This window comes from Grus americana, chromosome Z (assembly GCF_028858705.1).
Source record: "Grus americana isolate bGruAme1 chromosome Z, bGruAme1.mat, whole genome shotgun sequence".
NCBI lineage: Eukaryota > Metazoa > Chordata > Aves > Gruiformes > Gruidae > Grus > Grus americana.
In genome coordinates this window covers 11,101,000-11,124,783 of record NC_072891.1, presented here as the reverse complement: position 1 = coordinate 11,124,783, position 23,784 = coordinate 11,101,000, and the positions used below count along the sequence as shown (strand labels likewise).

The 23,784-nt window shown below is 54.2% G+C and overlaps 1 protein-coding gene across 4 annotated transcripts in view; it reads right to left on the bottom strand.

Annotated features, from left to right (window-relative positions):
- Positions 1-23,784, bottom strand: part of CNTFR (ciliary neurotrophic factor receptor) — a 212,140-nt gene that overhangs the window by 85,340 nt on the left and 103,016 nt on the right. For 3 of the 4 annotated variants that reach the window (XM_054809877.1, XM_054809878.1, XM_054809879.1), the window contains one exon: positions 2,001-2,082. The exons of the other annotated variant lie outside the window; for it this stretch is intronic. In XM_054809877.1, the coding sequence (XP_054665852.1) occupies positions 2,001-2,082 (82 nt within the window). The remainder of the gene's footprint in view (positions 1-2,000; positions 2,083-23,784) is intronic. 4 annotated transcript variants of the gene reach the window in all.

Below are 23,784 nucleotides of genomic sequence, written 5' to 3'. Positions count from 1 at the left end.
GGGGGATGAGCCCTGGGGTGTGATGGCGAGGGGAGGCTGCACCAGGGCAGGGAGTGAGCTCTAGGTGGGGGGGATGGAGCACACCCCTCGAGTCTCTGATGTGGGGCAGATGCTCCCTGACTTCACCTGCATGTGTGCAGCCTCTCCAAGCCAGGCACACAAGGGCGAGCAGGGGACCTGCTGCTCCAAAGCCCCTGCCCTGAGCATCACCTCTGTGTTTCCAAGACGTGCCCAGGAGGGACACACTGTGCCTCTGGGGAACAGATTGAGGACAGTCCTGGAAGTGCCCTTCTAGTCTTCCTGAAGCTGTTATACCAAATTTTCCCTTTCTCTCCCTTTTATGTTCCCCAGTGCAGAGCAGCTTCTCTGGCTCCTGCAGATGGGGAGAGCCCTGCCTCAGTCCATGCACCCCATGCAGGCACTTGTTGATGCACTCAGGTCTCAGCAACTCCAGTTTTGAGCTGGCTCCCCCAGACATCTCCCTCCTGGATGCAGCCAGACAAGGGAAGGAGGAGGGACACAGGGATGGGGAGGCTACACTGCCAAATCCCTGAATTCTGCTGGATCACGAAGCAGAAGGTGACTGTCGTTGCAGCTCACCTGGCCGGGGGCCTTACCTGGGGCTGTGCTCTCTGCACCAGCGTGCTGCTGCCAGCCGCAAAATGTGTGGCCCTGGCCAGTGCTGGTGGGGAGCAGCATTTGCTTCTCTGTCTAGACAACACATTTCAAGTGTGTGTAACCCTGAAGTACCTGGCAATTTTGCGTTTTGTGCATCTCCTTGTGTGACAGGTCTGGGCCACCGTCCCCACAGCACAGAGGGAAGCAGCATGGTGCATCCAAAGGATGCTCTGGCAGCCTTGATGCTGGGTCCTTCAAGGCTTTCCAGGCAGTGGTCCTGCAAGCACAGCAGGACCAAGAAGCACTGCTTCTGTGCAGAAAGCATCACACCACCACAAGCAGCACACAGCTCAGCACCCAAATGCTTCGAGCAGGTGCCCTGGGAAGGTGCTGGAAATGCTCCTGCAACACCACCCAGCAAACTTGCTCTGTGTCCAGAGACTGGCTGTCCCCGTGTGATGGGGACGTGCTGCCAAACTCCAGATGCTTTGTGTCCAAGCTGGCAGCTTCCAGCAATGTAAACGCACCCAGTTGGATTTAGGGGAGCTCAGTGGGGCACTCTGGCTGGGTTCCTCAATCCCACAGAGCCCATGGATGCACAGATATTCTTAATGGATTTAATCAGCAAAATTCCTCTCTATAATCCACCGAAAGCAACTACAGCCAGACTGACTGCCAGGAAAGCCAGTGAATTTTGGAGGTCCTCCATTTTGACCCATTTTTGCAGGGCTGCCACAGGTGATCCCACAGCAGGATTCAACTGTCCCCTCCAAAAGCCTTCCTGCTCCTGCCTAGACCCGGAATCATGTGGTGTTCTCCAGCTCCCAATGCCACCAGTGACTCTAAAATGTAGTCTCTCTAAAGCCATTACTAAGGTAAGCCTTGAATCCTCTGCCAGCCTGGAGAGGAGCAAGCTAGTGGTGGGCACAGATGTGTGGTGGCAATGGGGACAAAATCACCCCGAGGAGGAGAGAGCATCCATCATGGCCATGGGGTAGTGTGTTGGTGCTTGGGGCTGTCAGGCTGCTGCTTCTTCCCACCCACTCATCCCTTCATGGGTTGTACAGGGCAGCATCCAGAAAAGGGGGGGTGAAGGGATGGGAAGCGGTGCCCTGGTTGTAGGGGCACCCTGGGACACACAGGGGTGTGGGCACAGCGAGGGGCACCAGTGGGCGCTGGGGGGATGCGGAACATCCAAACCCCACAGCGGTGGGCAGGAGGGGATGCATGTGTCACAGAGAGGAGAAAAGTGATAACATCCAGAAAAGTAATATCAGGCAACCCTGGAGACTGTGCTCGGCTTGCCCCAGGAGAGGGGCCACAGGAGGCGGCATTCACATTTTTCAGGACCCCCAAGGTGGGAGAGGTGTGAAGAGACTCACCCAGCTGGCTGTGTCTCTGGGCGTACACCACCACCACTGTGGCGAGCACCACGCAGCAGGCTGACAGGACCAGGTTAGCCATCTGTGGAAGCAAACACAGGCAGAAGCAGTCAGGGTTTGCTCCCAGGAGACCTCGCACGTAGTGTGCCGAGAGCTGGTCCCTCCTGGGCAGCTGAAGGGTGCAAGGAGATGGCCACGAAGTGACACTTCCATCTCGGTGAACTCACTGCAAAACAAGGTGCTTTGCTGGTGCACGCTTCATCACTCAATAGCCTGTGGTACTTTCCATGGGAGCTGCCAGCACAAACAGGTGCCTGGAGGACATGATACGCCTTACACAAATGCTGCGTTTTCCTCATCTTATTTGCAACTTTTCCCTTAAGAAAGTCCGATCCTGGTGCTGGTCTCTCCTTAGCAGCTGCAGCATCACCCTAGGAGCACCCTGCATTTTTGAAGAGATGGGAGCACACCCAGGCACTTCACAGCAGCAGCAGGTGCTTAGGATGTGCAAAATGTAGCGCTGCTTGCACTAGCACTGAGCACTGTGCTGTCTGCCAGCCTGATGCCACAGGAGCAGCGTTTCTGGGCATGCCAGGGACAACGTAACCCTCATCCGTGTCTTTGCAGTGACTGACGGGTGCGGCATGTTGCCTCAGCCACCTCCCATCAACACCCTGATGGGCCACAGTCGGCCCCCATCTCTCTGGGCTGGGAGAGGGGCAGAGGCTGCTCCATCCCAGTGAGCCATGCCACGTCTCAGGGGATGCTGGGGTGCAGGGAGGTGCGGAGGGGGGGACAGCTAAGAAGCCAGGTAGGTGGGGACAAGCTGGGCTTTAGGAACAAGGAACATTGTCCTTGAATCAATGAGCCTCCCCAGGAGTGGACAAATGGCAGCAACAACCGCAACGATGCCCCGTGCAGCTCTGCCAGGCTTGGAGATGCCCAAGCTCTCCTCTTCTTGCAACCAGGGCTGGTAGAAGAGACCACAGCCAGGAGGGAGCTGCCGAGGACAGCAACAAGGATGCTGGCCCACCCGCCAGGAGGTAAATAGCACCATGCGTGAAATGCAAATTATACCTTCAAAACCATTTAAATCTTTCTAATCTCCAGCACTGTATCAGTAACGTGCAGAGGATTGCCTTTTAATCTAGAGCATGAGTATGGGCTCCTTAGCCAGATGGCATCCATTTAAACCTAAATAAAGGGGCAGCTGTATCGGCCAGAGTAAAAAATCAGCAAAACATATTCCATTACCCAACATGGCCATTGCAGGAGCCCAGATGGACTTGGGTTTGCAGCCAGACATGAGCCTTTGCAGGGCTGGACAAGAAGGCAAGAGCGACTGGGAGGGATATCATGAACAGATTTTGGGGTGCAGCTAGACCAGCCTGGCCTGACTTCAATTGTCTCTCGAGGGCAGGGATGCTGGGGGAGAGAGGGGGTCTGAAGATGGGGAGCACGGTGATGGTCACAGAAAGGACCCGCAGCCTCGCTGCTGAATTTGCAGTGCTGGGTTTGGGCTGGGAGGGCTGGCAGCGAGAGCCGGCCCCAGCGTGCTGCAGCTGCATAGCAGGGACGTGCCAGCCCTAGACCCTGCTCCCAGCCCAGCCCAGCCCCCCCAGGTCACCTTGAGCAAATCACTCTCACCACCTCCTGCGTGCCTCAGTTTCCTGCCTGTAAAACAGAGATAATGAAGGTGACCTTCCTTTGAAAGCTCTGCGTGAGGAGCGCTAAGTGCTAATTACAACATTGTTATCATTCACTCCCCTTCTCCTCTCCTGCTCCTCTTTCCCTGTGCCTGCTCTCCCCTCTGCCTCCCCACGTGTCCCCACCAGCGTGGCTGCCACCTCACCTGTGTGCTAGCTGCCATTGCAAGCGGTAGCTCGGGGAGCGGGTGATGCCTGGGACCCCAGGTGGGTGGCAATGCTACATCCCCGGGGCAGAGCTGGCATGCAGGGCTCCGAGCAGCTTGGGAGCTGCCTGCAAACCGGGAGCTGACTCTCACTACCAATCCCAATTCACTTGCCACTGAATATTCTCTCCCCTGGAAGTTGGTGGGTGGCACCAGGAATTGAAGCAGGCAAGGAACTGCACCAGGGCTGGAGCCCCCCCAGCACCGCAGTCCAGGTACCCCAGGTAGCACAGCCGTCCCGCCTCTGGGGACAGTGATCTCTGGCCGAGGTCCCTGGGGACTCTGTGGCACGGCCAGGACACACGCAGAGGCTCCCAGTCCTGGCACAGAGACCTCACCGCTCAACTGCTGGCGCCCTGCAAAACCTCATTTCTTTTCAGAGATGAGCCCTGCCATGAGGCAAGAGCTGAAGCTATTTTAGTGAGAAAAACCTAGCCAGAAAACCAACTTTTTCTCACTTGAATTGCAATTTCCCATGTAGTATTTGCTTTGTTTGCCTGTTTTGCCCAAAGCCACGTTGATTTTTTTTTCCAAGCACATAACAAAACATTCGCAATTTCTGCAGATGCTTCTAATGCAAATTTCCATTTGCTGTATTTGCTCATTTAACAGTTTCTCTAGCAAAAACCAGCACCCTGGCAAGCAGGTGCACGGGCCAGCGAGCAGCAGCTCACCAGGCGTGCGGCTCCCCAGGCTGTGTCCCCGCTCCGGCAGGGACCAGTTGAAAGGTGATGGTGGGGAACTGCATTTATTACACAGCAAACCCAGCAGTGGGAAACTCAATCTTCTGCAGAAAAAGAGGTTGGAGAATATTTGTTTTTTTCCCCTGTAGTGAACTACTTCTTGGTGGTGGAGAGAAAAGAGGAGCCTGGGCAGGAGTGGAGGGGGGCGAGGGGACATATGAAATGTGGTGGCCTGGCAGCTCTGGAGCTGGAGCTACCTCCAGGAGCCTTCCTCGCTGTCCCCAGCTTCTTGTTTTGGGAGAGAATGACCAGTCAAACCTCTGTATCAAGGGCAACCCCATGCACCAGTATAGGTTAGGGGTTGACCTGCTGGGAAGTAGCTCTGCAGAGAAGGACCTGGGAGTCCTGGTGGACAACAAGCTCTCCATGAGCCAGCAGTGTGCCCTCGTGGGCAAGAAGGCCAATGGCATCCCAGGGTGCATTAAGATCATGGCCAGAACGTCCAGGGAGGTTCTCCTCCCCCTCTACTCTGCCCTGGTGAGGCCACATCTGGAGTACTGTGTCCAGTTCTGGGCTCCCCAGTTCAAGACAGACAGGGAACTACTGGAGAGAGTCCAGCAGAGGGCTATGAGGATGATGAGGGGACTGGAGCATCTCTCGTATGAGGGAAGGCTGAGAGAGCTGGCGCTGTCTCGTCTGGAGAAGAGAAGACTGAGAGGGGATCTTGTCAATACCTATAAATACCTAAAGGGTGGGTGTCAAGAGGATGGGGCCAGACTCTTCTCTGTGGTGCCCAGTGACAGGACAAGGGGCAACGGGCACAAACTGGAACACAGGAAGTTCCATCTGAACGTGAGGAAAAACTTCTTCACTCTGAGGGTGACAGAGCAGTGGGACAGGCTGCCCAGAGAGGTTGTGGAGTCTCCTTCTCTGGAGAGATTCAAAACCCACTTGGACATGATCCTGTGCAACCTGCTCTAGGTGATGCTGCTTTAGCAGGGGGTTGGACTAGATGGTCTCCAGAGGTCCCTTCCAACCCCTGCTGTTCTGGGATTCTGTGAGGCCATTAGTCATGGTCACTCTTAGACAACTCAATGCAGACATGAACATGGTCCTCTCTGGCAGCTCTTGGTCTAAACCAAATGCATTGGCAGCCATGCTTTCCCTGAGCTGGACCAGGCTACATGTAAGTGGGATGTGGCGAGACCTATGTGAAGCCCATAGGCTGTCCCTGCAAGCAGGGTGGAAGGGGCACAGCGATGTGACATTAACTGCCATGGCATGATGAGATGAGGACAGTCCCAAGGTGGGAAGCAAGAGCAAAGAGAATTGTATATCCAGGCAAAAAGTAGGATGCCACCATCTGCTGACCAGTTCCAGTGTCCTCTTCTGAGTAGGCAGAGGGATGGTCCTTTCCAGCCCCCCCTTAAAAGGATCCCCAAAGCCATGGGGATGCCCACTGATAATGGGGCACCAAATAGCAACAACCAGCTGGAAACTGCTTGACCATCCTGAGATCACCTTCCAGAGCCAAGAGACTCTGTGTTGTGGCCTGGGACAAACCCAGACCTTCTCACGTTGTTGTGATTCAGCACGTGCTGCCGCAACCTGCCCCAGGTGCCCCGCAGCTCCAGGACAGGGCTGTCCCTGGCTGGTGAGGGACACAGGCTGCAGCGCGGCCTCCTCCCATCACAGCCCCCTCCCAGTCACAATAAATACAATAAGTAAGTAAAACCCTGCTCTGGAAGTAGGTGGATCCACAAAAAAAAAAAAAAAAAAAAAAAAAGTAGTTTCAAAACCTAGCAATTCCACGACAAAATCTTCTGTCGGGCAATTCCCCACTGGGTGTTGTTACAGGGCCTGGCTCTGAAATGGTGACCGGGGGAGAAAAAACTCCATTAAGTCATTTCCTCCTTGCGTGCTACCCCTGCAGCCTTGCCAAGAGCCTTCTTAAGGAGCTCTGCAGCGCCTGTACTGCAGGACACACTGTAGACACTACGGTGTGCCTCTACTGTAGACAGCAACTGTAGAAGTTATGGTGTGCCTGTACTGCAGGCACCAACTGCAAACACTATGGTACCACCTCTGCTGCGTACAACAGCTGTAGACGCCATGGCACACCTGTACTGCAGACATTGAGTGTAGATGCTATGATACACCTGTACTGCAGACACCAACTGCAAATGCTCTGGTATGCCTGTACTGCACACACCAGCCGTAGACACTATTGTACGCCTGTCCCGCACACACTGACTGCAGACACTACAGCACACCTGTACAACAGATAGTGATTGTTGACCTTACAGTACACCTGTACTGCAGATGCTGACTGTAGACACTGCAGCACACCTATCCTACAGGAGAGGTCATGATCTGCCTGTCCCCGAGGTGTGATGCTACGCCTGTAGTGCAGACGCTGACTGTAGCCATTAGAGTGCACCTGCTCTGGAGACACTCACAGCAGACACCTCCTGCGCCCCAGCCCCACGGAACACCCTTACCAAAGCCACCCTCAACTGCTCAGCCCAGCCCTTTGCTAGCACAGATCCTGCACAGCTTTTCCCGGCCCCAGGCATCTGGGGTGCCTCCAGCGAGATGCCACCCCTCCTGGAGGGCAGCGTGTGCTGCTGGGATGAGCAGTGAAGCACCGAAATGGGCAGGACATCTGCCAGTCCTGGTTCCTGCAGGGATTGCACCAGTCCTGGTTCCTGCAGGGATTGCACCACTCGTGGGCAGCTCTGTGGGCAGTGGGACAGCCCTGGGAGCAGTGCTTGGGCGCCCAAAAGCACCAAGTACCATCTCCTCCCTTCAGACCTCCCCTGGCAGCAAGGCAAGGGAAAGGGAAAGGGAAAGGGAAAGGGAAAGGGAAAGGGAAAGGGAAAGGGAAAGGGAAAGGGAAAGGGAAAGGAAAATGGAAAGGGAGAGGGAGAGGGGGAGGGGGAGGGGGAGGGAGAAGGAGAGGGAGAAGGAGAGGGAGAGGGAGAGGGGAGGAAAAAGTAGTTGTTGCTTAATGCCGTACACTTGCTAACAGCCCTAAAACCTCCTGGTCTCTCAATGCGCTGTTTGCACTGAACTCCACTTTGCCGCTTAAGAGGAGGACAGAAAAGACAGGCTTTATCATCACCTTAATACGTGCTATCAGAAAGCCTTACCTGCAGGGACAGTGCCCCTGCTACTTGAAAAGCCTTCTTAAATCTAATTTAAACCCCCACTGTCAACAGGGCGATTAGCACTGCCCCCCGGACCATGAGCACCACAGGGATGACCGGGGCCAGCTGAAATTAATTCGCTCACGGCTCTTGCAGACTGCGACTTTCCTCCCTCCACCTCCTCCCTTTCCAGTAACGAAGCAGAGACGATGAGTGAGAGGATGCCCTGGAGGAAGGAGCCCGTGGGCTCCTCAGCTGTGCAGACTTTCCTGCCCTCGTGGTCTAAGAAGAGACGGACAGAAGGTGGAGTGATGGCCCTCAAAACATTTCCCAGCTGTTTCAGTTGAAGAGGTGCCCCTGAAGGTAGCCATAGGCTTGCAGGGCTCTTGGCTGCACCACGTGTAGAGTCTGGAGTTGCTCCTTCATCCCTGGCTGTCACTGGTAGCATGTCTCAGTGAGAAAGGCAGTGACCAAAGCAGCTCCCTGTCCCCAAGAGGACGAAGCAAGAGGCTCTCCTGGAGGGAGCATCAGCCCAGCTAAAACCAGAGCTGCTTTCCAGAGGGTACTGCAGAGCCCAGGGGGAGCTGGGATGGTTTGGGGAAGAACAAGCAACCCATTAAATGTCTTAGGCTGTTTGGGAGCCTGCTTGATGGGTGAGCTGGCTCCCAGAACAGGTAATTTCTTGCTCGAGTGGATCACAGCACCATGCTCCTGCTGGGGCAGGGAGCTGTGGAAAGGCCAGTGGGGCCCTGAGACCTCCAGGAGCAAGGTCCTCACCCTGCAGATACAGGGGCTGGGGGATTTCTCCAGGAGCAAGGTGGGCTCCTCTCCTCTGAAAGCACACCTTGCAGCTCCTCCAAACTGACCAAGCAAGCCCTAACGCATCAGGACACTGCAGCCCACACCCTGACCCCGGCAGGACAAGGGACATGCTCAGGGGTGCTGTGACCTGCCTCCTCCATGGCCCGAAGACAGGCAGGGGAACCATCCTTGTGGCGTGGCTCCCTGCCAGCCACATCCTATCTCCATGAGCAATGTCAGGAGAGCATCGCACAGGTACACTGCTGGTAACCTCTCCAGTGACCCTGCCTACCAACAGCCCTTGATGCCACAGCCATCATGGGGCAATGCTGCAGGCAGCTGCCAGCTGTTGCCCATGTCCTCTTCCTGCTTGGAGCCTTGAAGAAGATGTTTCCCACAGCCTGTACCTGTCATTGCAACTACCATCACGTTAACCGGCCTTTCCACAAGCGGAGGGCAGCCATCCAAACCCAGCCATCTGCTCCAGCAGTGATAAAAGCCAACGCAGAACACGGCATACTAATAAGCATCGCACATCTTTGAAACTGGTGCCAGGAGAAAGAACGGCAGGGCAGGAGAGAACCTGAATGCCCACAGCAGAGGTGCGGAGAAACGTTGCCCCAGGTCTATTCCTCAGAGATACCAGTGCCACCAGGGCAGGAAGCTCAGCTGAGCCGCCATACCCAAGATCCTCTCCTCCACACCCCACATCCACACCTGGACAGCCTCCAAGATGGAGGAAAGCTTGGACAACCAATGGGGAATATCATTTTACTCAACTTTCCTCTGCACTGAGCTTTTCCTGGCTCCCTGCAGAGAGAGATTGCAGAAATCAATGGGATGTTTGCTTCTATTAAAGAAATGCCAAAGATGGTGTTTTTTCTGGATTCTCCATTCAAGTGGGGTCTTGGGCTGAATTTTTCCATAGATGTTTCCCCCAGTGGCATGGAGCTGAGGACAGACAGAGGAGATCAGAGAGATAAGGGAGGGAGATGTGAGACGTGAGATGGGAGATGTGAGATGTGAGATAGGAGATGGGAGATGCCCATGGCCCAGATGTTTCTCAGTGCTCCTCCCTGGAAGCTGGAGAAATCACTAAAGGCTGGCACATTTGGGGGCAGATCCTGCTCACTCTGCCTCTCCAGCCTGTGATTACTGTGGGAAGAAGTTCTTGGAGTCACACTGAATTTTGGCATGTCAATTCCCAGTTTCCACTCACGACAACAGAATATTAGTGATGGGGAACAAAACCCAAAACAAAATACGAAAGCAAAACCAAACACCCATACACTGAGCAAACAGCCCCAAACACTTCAGGAAGGTCCTACTGCTTCGTGCCAGGTTCAGTTTCTGACTTCCAGGCAAACACTTGCAATATTTCTTATTTTAGTCTGCAGGACTGCATTGCCGTTCAAACCCTCCAGGATTTTGCTCACAACTCTGCTTTTTGCCTTGAGGAGAGTCTGTGGCCAGGCTGCTTTATGAACTCCCCAACACCCTATAAGATGCAAACCTCCACAGCAGAGAAAAGCAACTAGCGTTAAAATCCGGACTGTGCCATAGTCACATGCCGTCCTGAGCAAAACAAAGAGGAAAGAGAGGAAAGACAGAGCTTGTTGGCCAGACTTCTTCCATCAGCTGGATGCCCATGGCACAGCGAACATGGCGTAGAGTAGCACGGTACTTCCAAGCCTTTCCAAGCCTCAGGATCCTCATCACTGCTAGAGGGGATTTTTTGGGGGGGAGGGGTGTCTGGCCACAGGAGCTTTAACATCCCCCTCAATGGCACCTGGGACACAGCGACGAAAGGGTTTGGCTTGAAGTATGTATACTGCACCTCTTAGTAGCCCAAACTTGTTCCTCTGGAGGTCTGTTTTCTGCAGCACCCATGCAAGGGGCTGGACACCAGCGTGGGCACTGGGTCTGAGCTCACTGGCACTGGGGTTACCCCAATGCTACCACACCAGAGAAGTGAAGTGTCCTGCGCTGCTGCAGAAGCACAGGGGCAAGTGAGGCACAACCGCTGGCTGCTGCACAACCCAGCCACTGGCACCCTGCAGCCCGCAGGACCCCTTCCCTCCAGCACAGGCAAGACCACGCTGGTTTGGCCCCAGAAAACCTCCCGATGCTGATGTGCCCAAGCCAAGGAGAGCTACAGCTCACTCCCAAATCAACAAACACAAACAAGGACTGAGGCCACAGCATCGCTGCTCAGAAAGAAGGGCAGGTTTGCTTTTTGCCAGCACGCCAAGACAGAGCTGGAGGAGAATGAGAGCCTGAAGCCCATGTTGCAGGGGCTCAGGGACATGAGCAGGATTGGAGTGAGGAGTGCTGGAAGAGACCTTGGCAGCCCGTGTTGTCCAGGGAGGGAATAAGACGCTGGCTTAGCAGCTGGGAGTGTAAGGGAAGGAGCATCCAGTTGTACAGAGCTTGCTGGGCATTTTAATTTTGGCTTGTTTATTTGTTTGGGCTTTTTTTCTTTAAGTGTTTGGCACGGAGGAAGCCACTCCAACGACTCTGACGTTGCCTCCCGAGAGATGCCTCGGGATGATTTGTTTTGCTTTGCTTCATCTCTCCCCCACGCCTGCAGTACGAGCTGGCAGGAGGACGGGGCGGGAAGGGGCTGGGCAGCCTCCAGGGCCCAGGGTGGGCAGCGGGCACTGTCGAAGGCAGGCAGGGACTCGGGGTGCTGGGGACCGTGTGCTCCCCACTGCTCTCTGCTTGCTGTCCTTCCCTGTCCAGGTCCCACGGGAGATGCTGGGCTCCCTGCTCTGCAGCATGTCCACCCACTCTGGGGGCTGCCCCCATCCCTTGGATGTGGGTCTCCTTCCCAGCACAATGGACCATTGGGGACAGCAAATGGTATGGGGACAGAGAGCATCAGGACAGTCCAAGGACCCCAGCTCTGACCAGGCTGTGAGCCTACCCCAGCCCTCCCCTCTTGCCCACTGCGCTGTGGGGAGCAGGGGGTCCCCTGGGCCTTCACCAGATGGGGAGTCCCAATGGAGGAGTGCTGCTGCAGGTGGGTGAGCAGGATGAAAGGCACTCCACCGCTGGCTTGCATGCTCACCAAGCTGCTCAGCACACCTCTGCTCACAAAATGCATACAGCTGCACTGCAGCCTCCCCTCGTCTTGCCCCGCTGCACCCTTCGCGAGTCCCCCCAGCCCCTCTGTACCCCAACCCACTCTGCCTTTGTGGTCCTGGCCTCCTCCCAGCTGACCAGCAGGTTTTGATGGGGAGACTGCCATGGTGGGTCATGCCTGATGCTCGTGGGTTTGCATGAGCACCACACATGCCTTCAGCTCCAAACACCCACAGAGCATTTGGGGCATGAATTTGCAAATGACGCAGTGGGACAGTGTCCTGAACAGTGGTCCCTGCAATGCCTTCACACCACCAACCAGCCTGGGGTCACCAGCCCAGAAGCTGCTGTGGGGCCGCAGGCCACCTCAGGCAGACAGGACAGATGTGACAATGGGGACATTCGTCCTGCACCTGCATATGGGCTGCCCCCTGCCTCTCTCCCCACTGCGAGGATGCTGCCCAAAACCTGGGCAGGGAAAAGCACAGGCTGGAGAGAAATGCTGCCCACGCTGCAGCCAGATGGGGACTCGTGCTCATTGCTTCTGCCAGTTCCATCCATTTTCTCCACCCTGCTCACCCCAAGCCATTCCGCAGGCTCCCAGCACGCCTCATGCAGCCCGCTGGGGACTGTCTCCAACCGCCACAGCAGCACCTGTTTTTTGTAGTGGGCAACTGAGCACAAGGCAAAACAGTGAGCTGGGGGAAACTGAGGCACGGGGCTGCTCCGTGATGCCCCTATGACCATCGAGGAGAGCAGCAGTGTAGGGAGGGACTAATCCTCCCCTTCAGCAAGGACAGCCTGTGCCAGGGCCAGTGACGCTGCAGGAGCTGCAGCCCCTTTGGTGGACATGGGGATGTGCCACAGAACCAAGCCCTGGGACGACAGTGGGACAGGGGACAGTGACGGGACCGGGGCTGGCAGCGGGACCAGGGCAACGTGCCTGCACGCTCCTGCTTGCAAACACCCTCCTGGGAAGGCGAGGGGAAGGAAGTGACCCCTTTTCTCTCCAACCTCCCAGACGGCCCCACTCACACGTTGAGCCTTGCCATGCACTGGCAGCTGTCTTGCTGTCACGGCTGCCTCGGTTTGCAGCAGGACCTCACTGACCCCAGATCCCCCACCGCCTGGCATCGCCTGGATGGAGCTGAGGGAAAAGCAGCTGCAAGAGGCCGAAGCACGGGGTCTCTTCCCCCTCCAACATTGCTGAAACGGGCTGGGTGCACCCACAAAATGCTCACCTGACCTCCTACTGCTGCCTCTTCGGGGAGCTCCGAATGCTGCAGCCCAGAGCCACCGGAGCACGTGGGGTGAGCCCAATGGGCCACCAAAGGCAACTCCAAAACCCCCTGGGGACCCTCGTCCTCCCCGAGGTCTTGTCCCAGCCCCGCAGACGGTGTTTGCTGAGAGCGAGCAGAGGATGAGGAGAGAGGAATGGAGTTGGCCCAAGGCAGCTGTGCTGAAATAAAAGGCAAGAAAGTCTCTCACCCAAAACTACAGGAAAATTTAATTATCAAGGACAAAACACCATCTGTTTGTGCGGACTGTGACCTCCCGCTGGCCCCTGGCTTTAATAGCTCTTAAATTAGCATGTTTGTTAGGGGGTATTAGCTGTCTGACATCAGGGAAGCAGTTCCCGCAGGGCGAGGAGGAGGATGGAGTGACTGTACACCGAAACGCGTGCCGGGGTGGCCAGAGGGCTCAGTGGCGATGCGGGAAACAGAACACCCCTTTGGAAATGAGGTTCCCCTCTGAGCATGGCTCTTGCTAGCAGCGATGAGCTCTGGCAAGCCCAGCATCGCTGTGTGCTGCCACTGGCAGGTGAGCTGTGGCGTGAGACTGTATTTGTGTCCTTTTGGAAAGAGCCAAAAAGATGTATGCTCGGAGGAAGATTTTGCTAAGTAAAGCCAGCAGAATTAAATGAATACTCAATACAGGAGAAATTGGGTTTGTTTTTTTCCAATTTGTTTCCAGCCCTGTAAGAGAGGGAAGATGCACACATTGGTACCATGTCTGGGAACCAATTTGGTCCCCAAGTGATGTCAAATTGTGCAGACCCTTCCTTCCTTCCTTCCTTCCTTCCTTCCTTCCTTCCTTCCTTCCTTCCTTCCTTCCTTCCTTCCTTCCTTTCTTTCTTTCTTTCTTTCTTTCTTTCTTTCTTTCTTTCTTTCTTTCTTTCTTTCTTTCTTTCTTTCTTTCTTTCTCTTTCTTTCTCATGGTTTGTGGGGTACAGTACTCAAGGTGGGCATACCATCACCTTCCTTCCTACCAACACTGGCTGCAGTGAGCAGAAAATGGTCTGAAGCCAATCTGGCTGTTTAGGAGAAAAACAACTCAGTTGGGAGAGGTTCCTCTTTGCAAGATACCAGCAGCTTTTTTCTCCAGCACCTGAGCTTTGCTCTGCGAGCTCTGCTCCACTCTCAAGCCCCATGGCTGGAGGCAAGGGCAGCTGCTGCCAGCGTTGCTGCTTCTTCCGCCATAAACCATCAAAGCCAAGTGCTAAACCTGAAGGCAAATGGCCTCTCTGACTTCCCGGAAAGGCTAGCATCCAAGGAGCATGAATTCAGGCCTAAATTCATCCTGGGGCAATTCTAGGGGCTACAGCTCCAGAGGTGGCCAAGCTGCCAGACCTCAGGAGTGAGCAGGGGAGTGCTCAACACTCTTCCTGCCTGGCCCACGCTCTTTGCCACCGTTGGTGCACGTAACCCTGCTGCCCATCACCCTGCGCTGCTGGCCAGCCTCTTGCTGGACTCTCCTGGCTCTGTTTTCCTTCCAGTCTGCAGAACCAGCACCTATCTCCCCTTCCCACGCCCCTGATGGGTCAGCACCTCTCCAACTCCGTGCCACAGTCATACACCTTAAAACTAGCAAGGGGCTTTGTCCCCACACTCAAGACAAGAGCCAGCGTCAGGTCTCATCCTGCATATCTGCCCCTCCTCAGTCTCCTCTCCCTCATCCTGTCTCTTCCAACCCCAAAACCATACCAAGCCTTTGCTCCTTCTCACCTTTGCAGGTGACGAATGCAGAAGGTGCATATGAAGAGCAGCCCTTGCAATGCCAAACTTTGCTTGGAAGTCCCCTTGCCCACCTGCACCCCAGTGACCTCCATCCTGGGAGGCTGGTGCTCCTCAAACCACCTGCCCGAAGCCTGCGCTCATCCCTCCCCTCTCTCAGGGGCCAGGCAGCAGGCAGGGACCAGGCTGCCACCCCCTGCCCGGCTGGCTGCCTTCCATCACGTGTGGCCAGGCAGATGCGGACCACGTGTGAGCTTTATCTTAGGACCCTTGCTGCAAGCTCCAGCACCGAAGGGGGAAAAAACCCAGCAGCCGAGAGCAGCCGTGGAGTCCCCGGTGGCCTCCAGCCCCCTCCCAAACTCTGGCTCAACTCCATCCACTGGGGCAAGACTCAGTTTAGGGGAGGGCTTGTTTTTTAATTAGAAAATATTCATCAGCGTTTAAAAATAAAATAAAAAAAAGTGTCAACCAGCTGGGGCTGCAAAAGCTGGGGCGTTTTGGCTCCCGACCGAGCACTTTGATAGAAAGGCTCTTTGGAAAATGCCGTAGAAAATATTTAATTTCTCCCAAGGCCTGCATATGGGGCTCATCACTCACGCATATTGCACAGGAATATTCATGTGCGCTGGCCTCCTGCTACAGGATGACGAGGGTTCGCCGGTGCAGCATTCCCTTCCCTTCTTTTTTTTTTTTTTTTTTTCTTCCTTTGGAAGAGGAAAGCGCTGTATTTCACTTTCAATCCCCAAATATTCCTCAACGGCAGAACAAAGGAAAAGCTCAGCCAGAGTCAAGTCTACTCGTACTCATCAGCTTGCTGTGCTCACCGCAGGGTAAAGCCACGCATGAGCAGCAAATGTGGGGAAACACATTTCTTCCCCCGGTTTTGCTCCTTTCTGGTTGCCTGAGCCTGTTGCGAAGCTGCCTGGATGGAGAGTAGGAGCCCAACTTCCACCTCGCTGGCACGGCAGGAAGTTTCAGTTCAAACCCCAGCTCTCCACCCCAGGGATGTGGAAGTGGCTCATCCTGGTCCTTCCACCAGGCTTTAGCTAATGTTCTTCTGCAGAACTCAGGGAGGGTGGAAACATGCCATGTGGCCGCAGAGCTGAGCCTGTCCCAGTGAGGGGATGACTGCCATGGCTCGCTCGGTCCTCCACCTCCCACCGGCGCTGCCAGCTTCCTCTTTCATCCTCAGGTTTTAGCTCAGCAGCATTTGGACTGAGGGCTTTTCTGCAACAAGCCAAAGAGCTGTTTTGGAAGGAACCAAACTCGTGCCAAGCATCTTCTCACCCTCTCCCAGGGATGCTCATCTCCAGCAAACGCTACCTTCCTCCCCGTGAGCCCCCACCTCAACGTGCTCTGCCTCCTGCCCTGCAGCCTGCTGAGGCTGCCTGACCTTCTTTAACCTTTCCCAAAGGGTTCGTGCTCCCTGTCCCCAGCTCTGATTGCACCCTTCATCCCCATTGCCTCTTGGAGCTGCTCTCTGCAGCTCCAGCACCTCCTAGCACAGTGTGCAACAGCCCTCAACCTGCCCAGAGCCAAAAAGCTTCCTCCTGGCAGATGAAAACACAAGACCACTAATTAAGAGAAACTCTGGCCAAGGAGATGGGGTAGGAAAAGAAACCATCTGAGTTCACTATCTCTGTGGCTGAAGTGAAGCTGACGGCAGCTTGGGGACAGGGTTCCCACCAGGGTTGCAGAGGAACCTCTGACCAGTTCCGAACCAAAGTTCTTAAACATACCCGTGAAAAGCATTAACAAAAAATCTATTGAATCTATAGAAATCATTCCTAAATTACTCTGCACACACACATGCACACTTTATTAATTTTGTTATTTTTTGGCAACCTTTCCCAACTAGAGTGGAAATTTGATGCCAAGTACATGCAGAGGCAAGGTCTGCAAGATTCACTATGGAAAAAAAATAATCAATGAAAAAAAAAAAAGTCCTTAAACCATATCTGGAGCATTGTGCTCAGTTTTAGGGCTCCAGTACAAGATGGGCATTGCTGACCTCCAGCAAGTGCAGTGAAGGGCCATCAGGGTGGTGATGAGGCTGAAGCACATGGGGATGAGGACAAGTTGAGAAAACAGGGCTTGTCCAGCCCAGAGAAGGGATGGTTTCAGGGGGACCTAACAGCCACCTGACAGTGCCTATAGGGAGGTTATTGAGATGATGGAGACAGACCCTTTCCCTCCATGGTGGGAAGATGAGAGACAACAGGCATGAGCTGCAACAGGAGAGGTTCAGGCTTGCCATAAGGCAGGGAAAAACACCTCCTGGAAAAGGGACCCAGGCAGGTTGTGAGATCTCTGGCCCTGGAGGCTTTCAAGATGCAGATGGGCAAACTAAACTGGTCTGCACTCAGTATTGACCCTGCTTGGGGCAGGAGACTGAACTAGAGACGCCCCAAGGTCACCTCTCACCTTGATGGCTGTATAAGCATGCCATTGCCAGGAAAAAATTAAATATAAAAAAGTCCCCCCCCAATTGTGGGAGGAGAATGGCTCCATTCAGTGCTCCTTTTGAACATTTTGGAAAGCAAAATCTGATCGAACAAATCTGACCAGCTCTCTGCCTGGAGTGGGACAGAGACCATGGAGCAGGACAGAGACCAAGGGGACCAATGCAGCAGGGCCAGATCCTGCGCTCAGCCCATCGATGAAGTCTTCCCCTCTTCCAAACCGCCTTCTGCGGAGACCAACTTGCATGACACCGGTAAGTGATTAACTAGCAGCCAAGCTCGTCAGCACGCAGGCTGCAAGCATGGGCTCTTATGTGCGTGCGTGCCGCTCCCCGAGACTTGGCGGGGAGGGGAGCTGGGGGGAAGAGCGCTGACAAGTGGATGATTAATTGAATTGCAAGGGGGAGGAAAAGTAACGTCCGCTAAAACTATCAGGCGGCGTGAGTATGGGAAAGAAACTCGGAGATGCTGTCCCCATCCCTGCTCCGCACGCATCGTGCCTCCCAGCTCCGAGCTGCTCGCCAGTCCCTTCCTGGCTTCTATTTTTGCAGGTGCAATTTCGTATTTGAAAATAACCATGCTGCACATGCTTATATATTTTTTTCCTCCCCGGCCTCCAGCTCATTGCACATGGAAACGGCAGTGATGGGAGAGCAAACCTCCCAGTCTGTGGCGTGCGGCAGCAATTAGACATCCAAGCGCTCGTTACCCCATGCCTCTGGGCAAAGGCACCCGCAGCCTGGGCTCTGCGCACCGCCTGCACCACCTGCAACTTCAAAGCCGTGCAGGCTTGAAAATGCACATAAAGTTACCGTTTTGTGCTAAAATAATAAGCAGAAAAAAAGAAGAAAACAATAAAATAAAAGAGGCTGAAAGCTCAAGCCTGGCCCAGCTCTGAAACCTTGCTCAGAGTCTGTAAATTATATCCCAAGCATTGGAGCTGGCATGATTGCACCATCAGCAAAGAGGGCAAGCAGCTTCTGTTCCTCGTCTGGCGTGAACAGGCTCAGCTTGGGTCACCAAATAAATAGCATGGAGATACAAAGTGGTACATGCTGTTCCCCTGCACTGCTGCTGGGAAAAGCACAGAAGGCAACGGGATGGGAATGTCCTAAGGGGAGGTCTGAAGGAGCAGCAAAGGGGTTTTGTTATGGCTAAGGTCAAGGCTAGCACCCCAGGAACCTCCTGACTCCAGCTCCTCCTCCAAGAACGAGGACCAAAAGCAAGATCAAACGGTCTTCCTGTGGGGAGGAGAGGAGAGGAGAGGAGAGGAGAGGAGAGGAGAGGAGAGGAGAGGAGAGGAGAGGAGAGGAGAGGAGAGGAGAGGAGAGGAGAGGAGAGGAGAGGAGAGGAGAGGAGAGGAGAGGAGAGGAGAGGAGAGGAGAGGAGAGGAGAGGAGAGGAGAGGAGAGGAGAGGAGAGGAGAGGAGAGGAGAGGAGAGGATCCTGAGCTTCAGAGCCTTGGGTTGGAAAATTAGGGATATGACCTTGCCAATGGCCTCTGGATGCAACCATAGTGCAGTTGACAAACTCTAGCTCCTTGCCCAAGCGTGCACTGAGTGACCACCGAACAAGCGGGGCTTTACAGAGGGGGCTGGCAGGAAGGGGATTTACACAAGGGTAAAACAGGACCCAAATTTGGGCTGCTGGAGCGTGGTTATTACCAGCTTTTGCTCGGCAAGCTGATCCCCAGCCAAGACGACCAGCTTGGAAAATTAACTTGGTGCGGTGTTTAGCACTTTGCCACTCAGGTAATGAGCAGAGCTGTAGGCGATTGCATCGGAGGGCTTCACGAACCACTTGTACCATTGACATGGTTTAACAGACTGCTGTTTATGAGATAGAGCAGTATTTAAAAGACACATTTCTCTCAGAGCCGCACATAAAATTTGATAGCTAAATAGCTGTAAATGCTACTGAAGTCTGACAACTCGAAGAGGAACCGAGGGTCTGTCATGCGGAGTATCTGCCAATACACCCGGCCCCGCAGAGCCAGCGAGACTTCCAGTCTCATAAAACCTTTTTTATATTGGAAGTGAGAATTTGTGCAGCGCATATGAACTCTCTTTTATTGGGCTGGTGTGATGCTGAGAAAATGCAGTTAAAGTTGTACAAGTCCTCCTTGGAGCACTATTGGGGCGCCTATAAATCAAAAGCTTTATCCCGGAACAGGTTTACTAAATAAACCTGCTTTAATTCAGGCTCACGCCAAGTGGCAGGAGCTCGCAGTGGGAGTAGGTGTCTCCTCTTGACACTGCCCATTGGCACCAGTGGAACAGGGCCAGCTCTGGCCCATCTCCCCGCTCTTGGGGCCAAGAAGAGCATCCAAACAACAGAGCATCTTCCAGAGCCTGGCACCACTCTTCTCTAGCCCAGAACAGGGGTTTTACCCTCTTAAAACATCCACGGCCCCCCCACGATGCTCCCAGCTTGCAGCCCCGGCCCAGCTGCTGCCCTGAACCCAGTCCAGACCCCCGTGCCTACGCAGCTGATTCAGAGAGCTCCCGGGAGCATCCCGGGCTGGAAGGACCACAGACCCACCTTCGGCACCCGGTGGAAATGGAGTATTTTTGAACCTTCACGAAGGCCTGGAGCACACCAGTTGGGGAGGAAGATATGGTCCAGCTCTCTTATCCCCCAAAGACTCCTACATCTCCACTCTACAGCTGCATTAATTATTTCATCTTAGTCTGGCTTCCTCATTAAGCTAACCTAGACGGCCTGCGGCTGAATGACAGCGAGCTAGTCTGCAAGAATCCAAGCCAGCAGCGCTGGAAGCCATAGGTTTGATGTGATTTACGCGGACTAATATTACATATATCTCAAACACGCAATCTTTAGAGGACCTGAGGCTGCCTGATGGAGGAAAGCCCACGCAGAGACGGCAGCGCAGCATCCGGACCAAGCCTGGGTATCAGCATCTCACCCCGCGCTTGGCCAGGAGGGTCAAGGCTGAACTGCAGGGGCAATTCCCTCGTGGATGCCCTGGAGCTGCAGGGAGCGGAAAGCCCCGGCGCTGCTGCCAGCGGACCCGAGTGTGACACAAAACATCTGTGTCAAAGCAAGGGCCAGGAAGCACGACTCCTCCGGCACCAGCCGCGCGACAGTCCCTTCACCCCACTGATGTGGCTGTGAGTTCAGCTAATTTTGGCATTGGGCTCCCCTTGGGATGTCTGGCTTTCATGGGCTGAAAGAACAACGCTTCGGGGCATTACGCAGATCCCCTTTTTCCAATACTGCCAAATCCGAGGCTTTTGTGTGAATCCACCACATTTTGCCGTCTCTGCAAACAAGTGTATAGAAAATACAGGACTTCAGCCCCTTGGAAGCCTCAAGGGAAAATTTAAAGCAATGAAGAAATATGAGTTGTTTTTCCATGAACCCATCGAAAAAAGAAAAAAAAAACCACCCTGAAAAACCCCACATTACTTTTCAGCCTGATTTTGCCAGCAGTACAGGTCTTTTTCCCACAGTCTAAGGAATCAACACATTTTCAAATCACTCCTGCTTATGGTATTGAATATCAGAAAACGATTGCCTTTCATTCAGCAGCTGTTTTGGGACTCTGAGGGAAAAGGTAGTCAGTCTAAACTTAGCAAAACACGACGAAAGGCTTCGATGCATTTAAAAACGAGTTGCTAGGACTGGAACGGGAAAGGAGAGGTCTGCAAGGGGTGCCTGTGAAGAGGAAGATTTTGGGGTGCCAGCATCCTTTCACAGCCCCAATCTCTCTCAGTAGCAGAGGGATCATTGCAGCACTGCTCCACTCCTCTGGCTCCTTGGAAAAACACAGGGATGTGTCCTCATTTCCCCAGGAAAATCAGCAGTATCTCCCAATTTACCCACCTTCAGCCTTTCCAACGCACAGATGCCCTGGCATCTCTGTGCTGCTGGTGGGGAGTGGGCAGATCCAAAAATAAACCAAGCAGCTTGGTGCATTAAGAGGAAACCCAACGGAGGGAATAGCAACAGGGAATGGAGGACTTGCTGAAATAAGTTTGCCCTGAAGTACTGGAAGGAGAAAAGCCCTGGTCTCCTGCAGGCTTGTGACATTTTATCTCCCTGTGCCCTCAGCAATAGCTCCAATCTGCTCTTGCTCATCCTATGTCCCCTGCTTCATTCACAGGGAGGAGATCCAAAACCCAGAGCTTTCCTGAAACGAGCATGGACCTGGCCACCAACTCTGGTGGCTTTCTGTATCACACTCAGTTGCAGCTGGCCAGCAGGATGGCGAGCCTCAGCCAGGGAAGGCTGACAGCCCAGCAGACCACAAGAAGGTGATCAAAAGGGAGGGGAGATGGGGACAGCCAAAGCTGGCAGGTATCAGCACTCAACTTGAGTCATGCAGACCATCAGCCCTGGTTGAACATCCCCAATGACCGCCCTGGGCAAGGGACAAGAGCAGGGCACCTTCTCCCCATCCTATCTGACCCCTGGTTCATACCTGGCCCCTGTAGAGCCACAAAAAAGCCTTAATGCCACCAGGTAAGCAAAGAGCCATGACCGCCGGGCTTCTAACAAAGACAAACTGCCTCTCTCCTTCCTCCCAGATTGCAAGCAGATGTGTGCTTAAATTACCTGCTGCTGACTGCGACGCTTAGCAAAGCGCTGTGGTCTAGGAGCAGAACGAAGACAAAATGTGTGAAACGAGGGAGAAGAGGATTAGCGGGAATTCAGCTGGCTCTGGGAGGGCAAAGTGTCGCTGTTGCAGAAAACAAATGTCACTTCCATCACAAGAGGTACATTCACGACAGCTAGCACAAGGGAAACCCTGATCTGGCTAAAGACACCGATGAAATTTAGAAAGCCCAGGGAAAGGCTGCAGTGTTGCGTCTGGGCTCCCCAAAGGGAATCACTCCCAGCCCACAGCATGCTACAGGAGCAGCCCTGCTTGTGTTACATGGCCTTGGCCTCTTCTTTCAAAGAAACCCTTCCAGCCTGTGCACCTCGCTGCCTGCACAGCTCGTGCTCTGGCTCCAGATGGCTTTGAACTGCCTGACCCAGCTGCTGGCAGTGTTGGCTCCTGCATATGTTGACCTATCCTCCTCTTTGGGTTCCCCAGCGATGCCTTGAGAAGTTCACCAGCAGCTTCCATACCAAGGAGGGTGCAGACACCCAAGGCCCATCTCAGTGGTGCTAAGAATGATGCTAGCGGAGGAAAAGCCTGGAGAAAGGTATCCCCACCATGCTGGCCCACCACTGATGCAAGGGGCAGATGGCAACCCTGGGCTCTGCACCACCTCCACCCCTACTCAGAGCCACCTTGCACTCATGCAGGTGGGACCTTTCCCCTTGTGGGAGGCTGCCCAAAGCCTGAGGCATCAGGGCATGTCTTTGCAGTAAAGGTATCAGGCTCCAAGCAATGCCTCCTTACAGAGCTGGGACACTGGTTCAGCCCAGGAGAGCCCCGATGCAGCATTTCTTCCACAGTCAGGGGCAGTGGCTTGCTGCAAGGATCTCTGGAAGGGCATCCAACGGGGTCTCCCATCTCCCAGCAGCGTCCTGCACAGCAGGACAGTATTATGCAAGCTGAGCCTTTCAAATCAAGCCCAACCTGCTCCCCTTCCCCCTCGCCGCTCCTGGCTTGCTCTCTGCCGAGCCCTTGCGGGTCACACGTGGCGTCCCACTTCCCGGCACAGCTCCGCCGACTGGAGCAAAGAGCAGAGTCAGACCCCAAATTGCAGATTAGTGCGTTGGGTTCATGCACGGGAAACAAAAGATCGGAAATCTCTGAAGTGCACAGCTGGAATCCACACCCTGACCATGTTTTTGTGAGATATCACGTACATTTTTAAAAGCTATCTAGAGAGGGTTCTGCTTTAAAACAGCCTGGCGGCTGCTGCACCAACACCACCGCCTGTCACGCTGACCAGGACCTTCGATTGTTCCCTGTCCCCCACAGGCCATGCTCATCTGTAGCCTTTAGCCTCAGGTTATGAAATTATTCAAGGAAAAGATTAAACCTCCTCCTCTGCATTCGTTCAGCACCAGCTGTGGAGGGAGGGTGGGAAGGGAAGGACGTGCAACCAAGAAAAATCACTGCGGGATACTACGTGCCAACACCCCGAAATTATGGTCCCCAGGAACCCTGGGGTTCCTCTCTCCATCGTATTTACGGCCTCACAAGGTCACTGTAAGGGGAAAGCCCATGAGCAGCCATAAGATGCTCACGTGGTATCATGAAGAACAGGGACCACAAAAGCACTCACCTCCCTCTCATGCTGCAAATGTGTTTTCTTCTCCTTTCAAAGCTCCTGCAACAGCAACTATACTTTTGTGGGATGCTGAACTAGGGGGTCTTTCTTTTGCCTTCTTCCACATACCAGGCTTATGGGCTAAAAGTCACCCAAGGTGAGAAAAAATATCCTTATGAGATGCTTACCTATGCTGTTCCTCAACACCGCTGGTCTCCAAGGAGCCCCCCCAACACACTGCAGGAGCCTGGGTGATGGTTTATTTCCCTTAGGGCTTCATTTCTTCCTCACCGCCTCTCCTCCCCATCTCTCATGCTGCCTGGGTTGCAGGCTGCCCTCTCAGCCTGGCTCCGTGGGACATTTGCTTCATCTTAATTCACAGCTGCCCATCTGTGAGCCCCTCCTGCCTGTGTTGCTGACCAGGAATGACTGGTGAGCCCTGTTCCTCCCCTGGGCTCCTCCACCCTGAAGCATCATTCACATAGT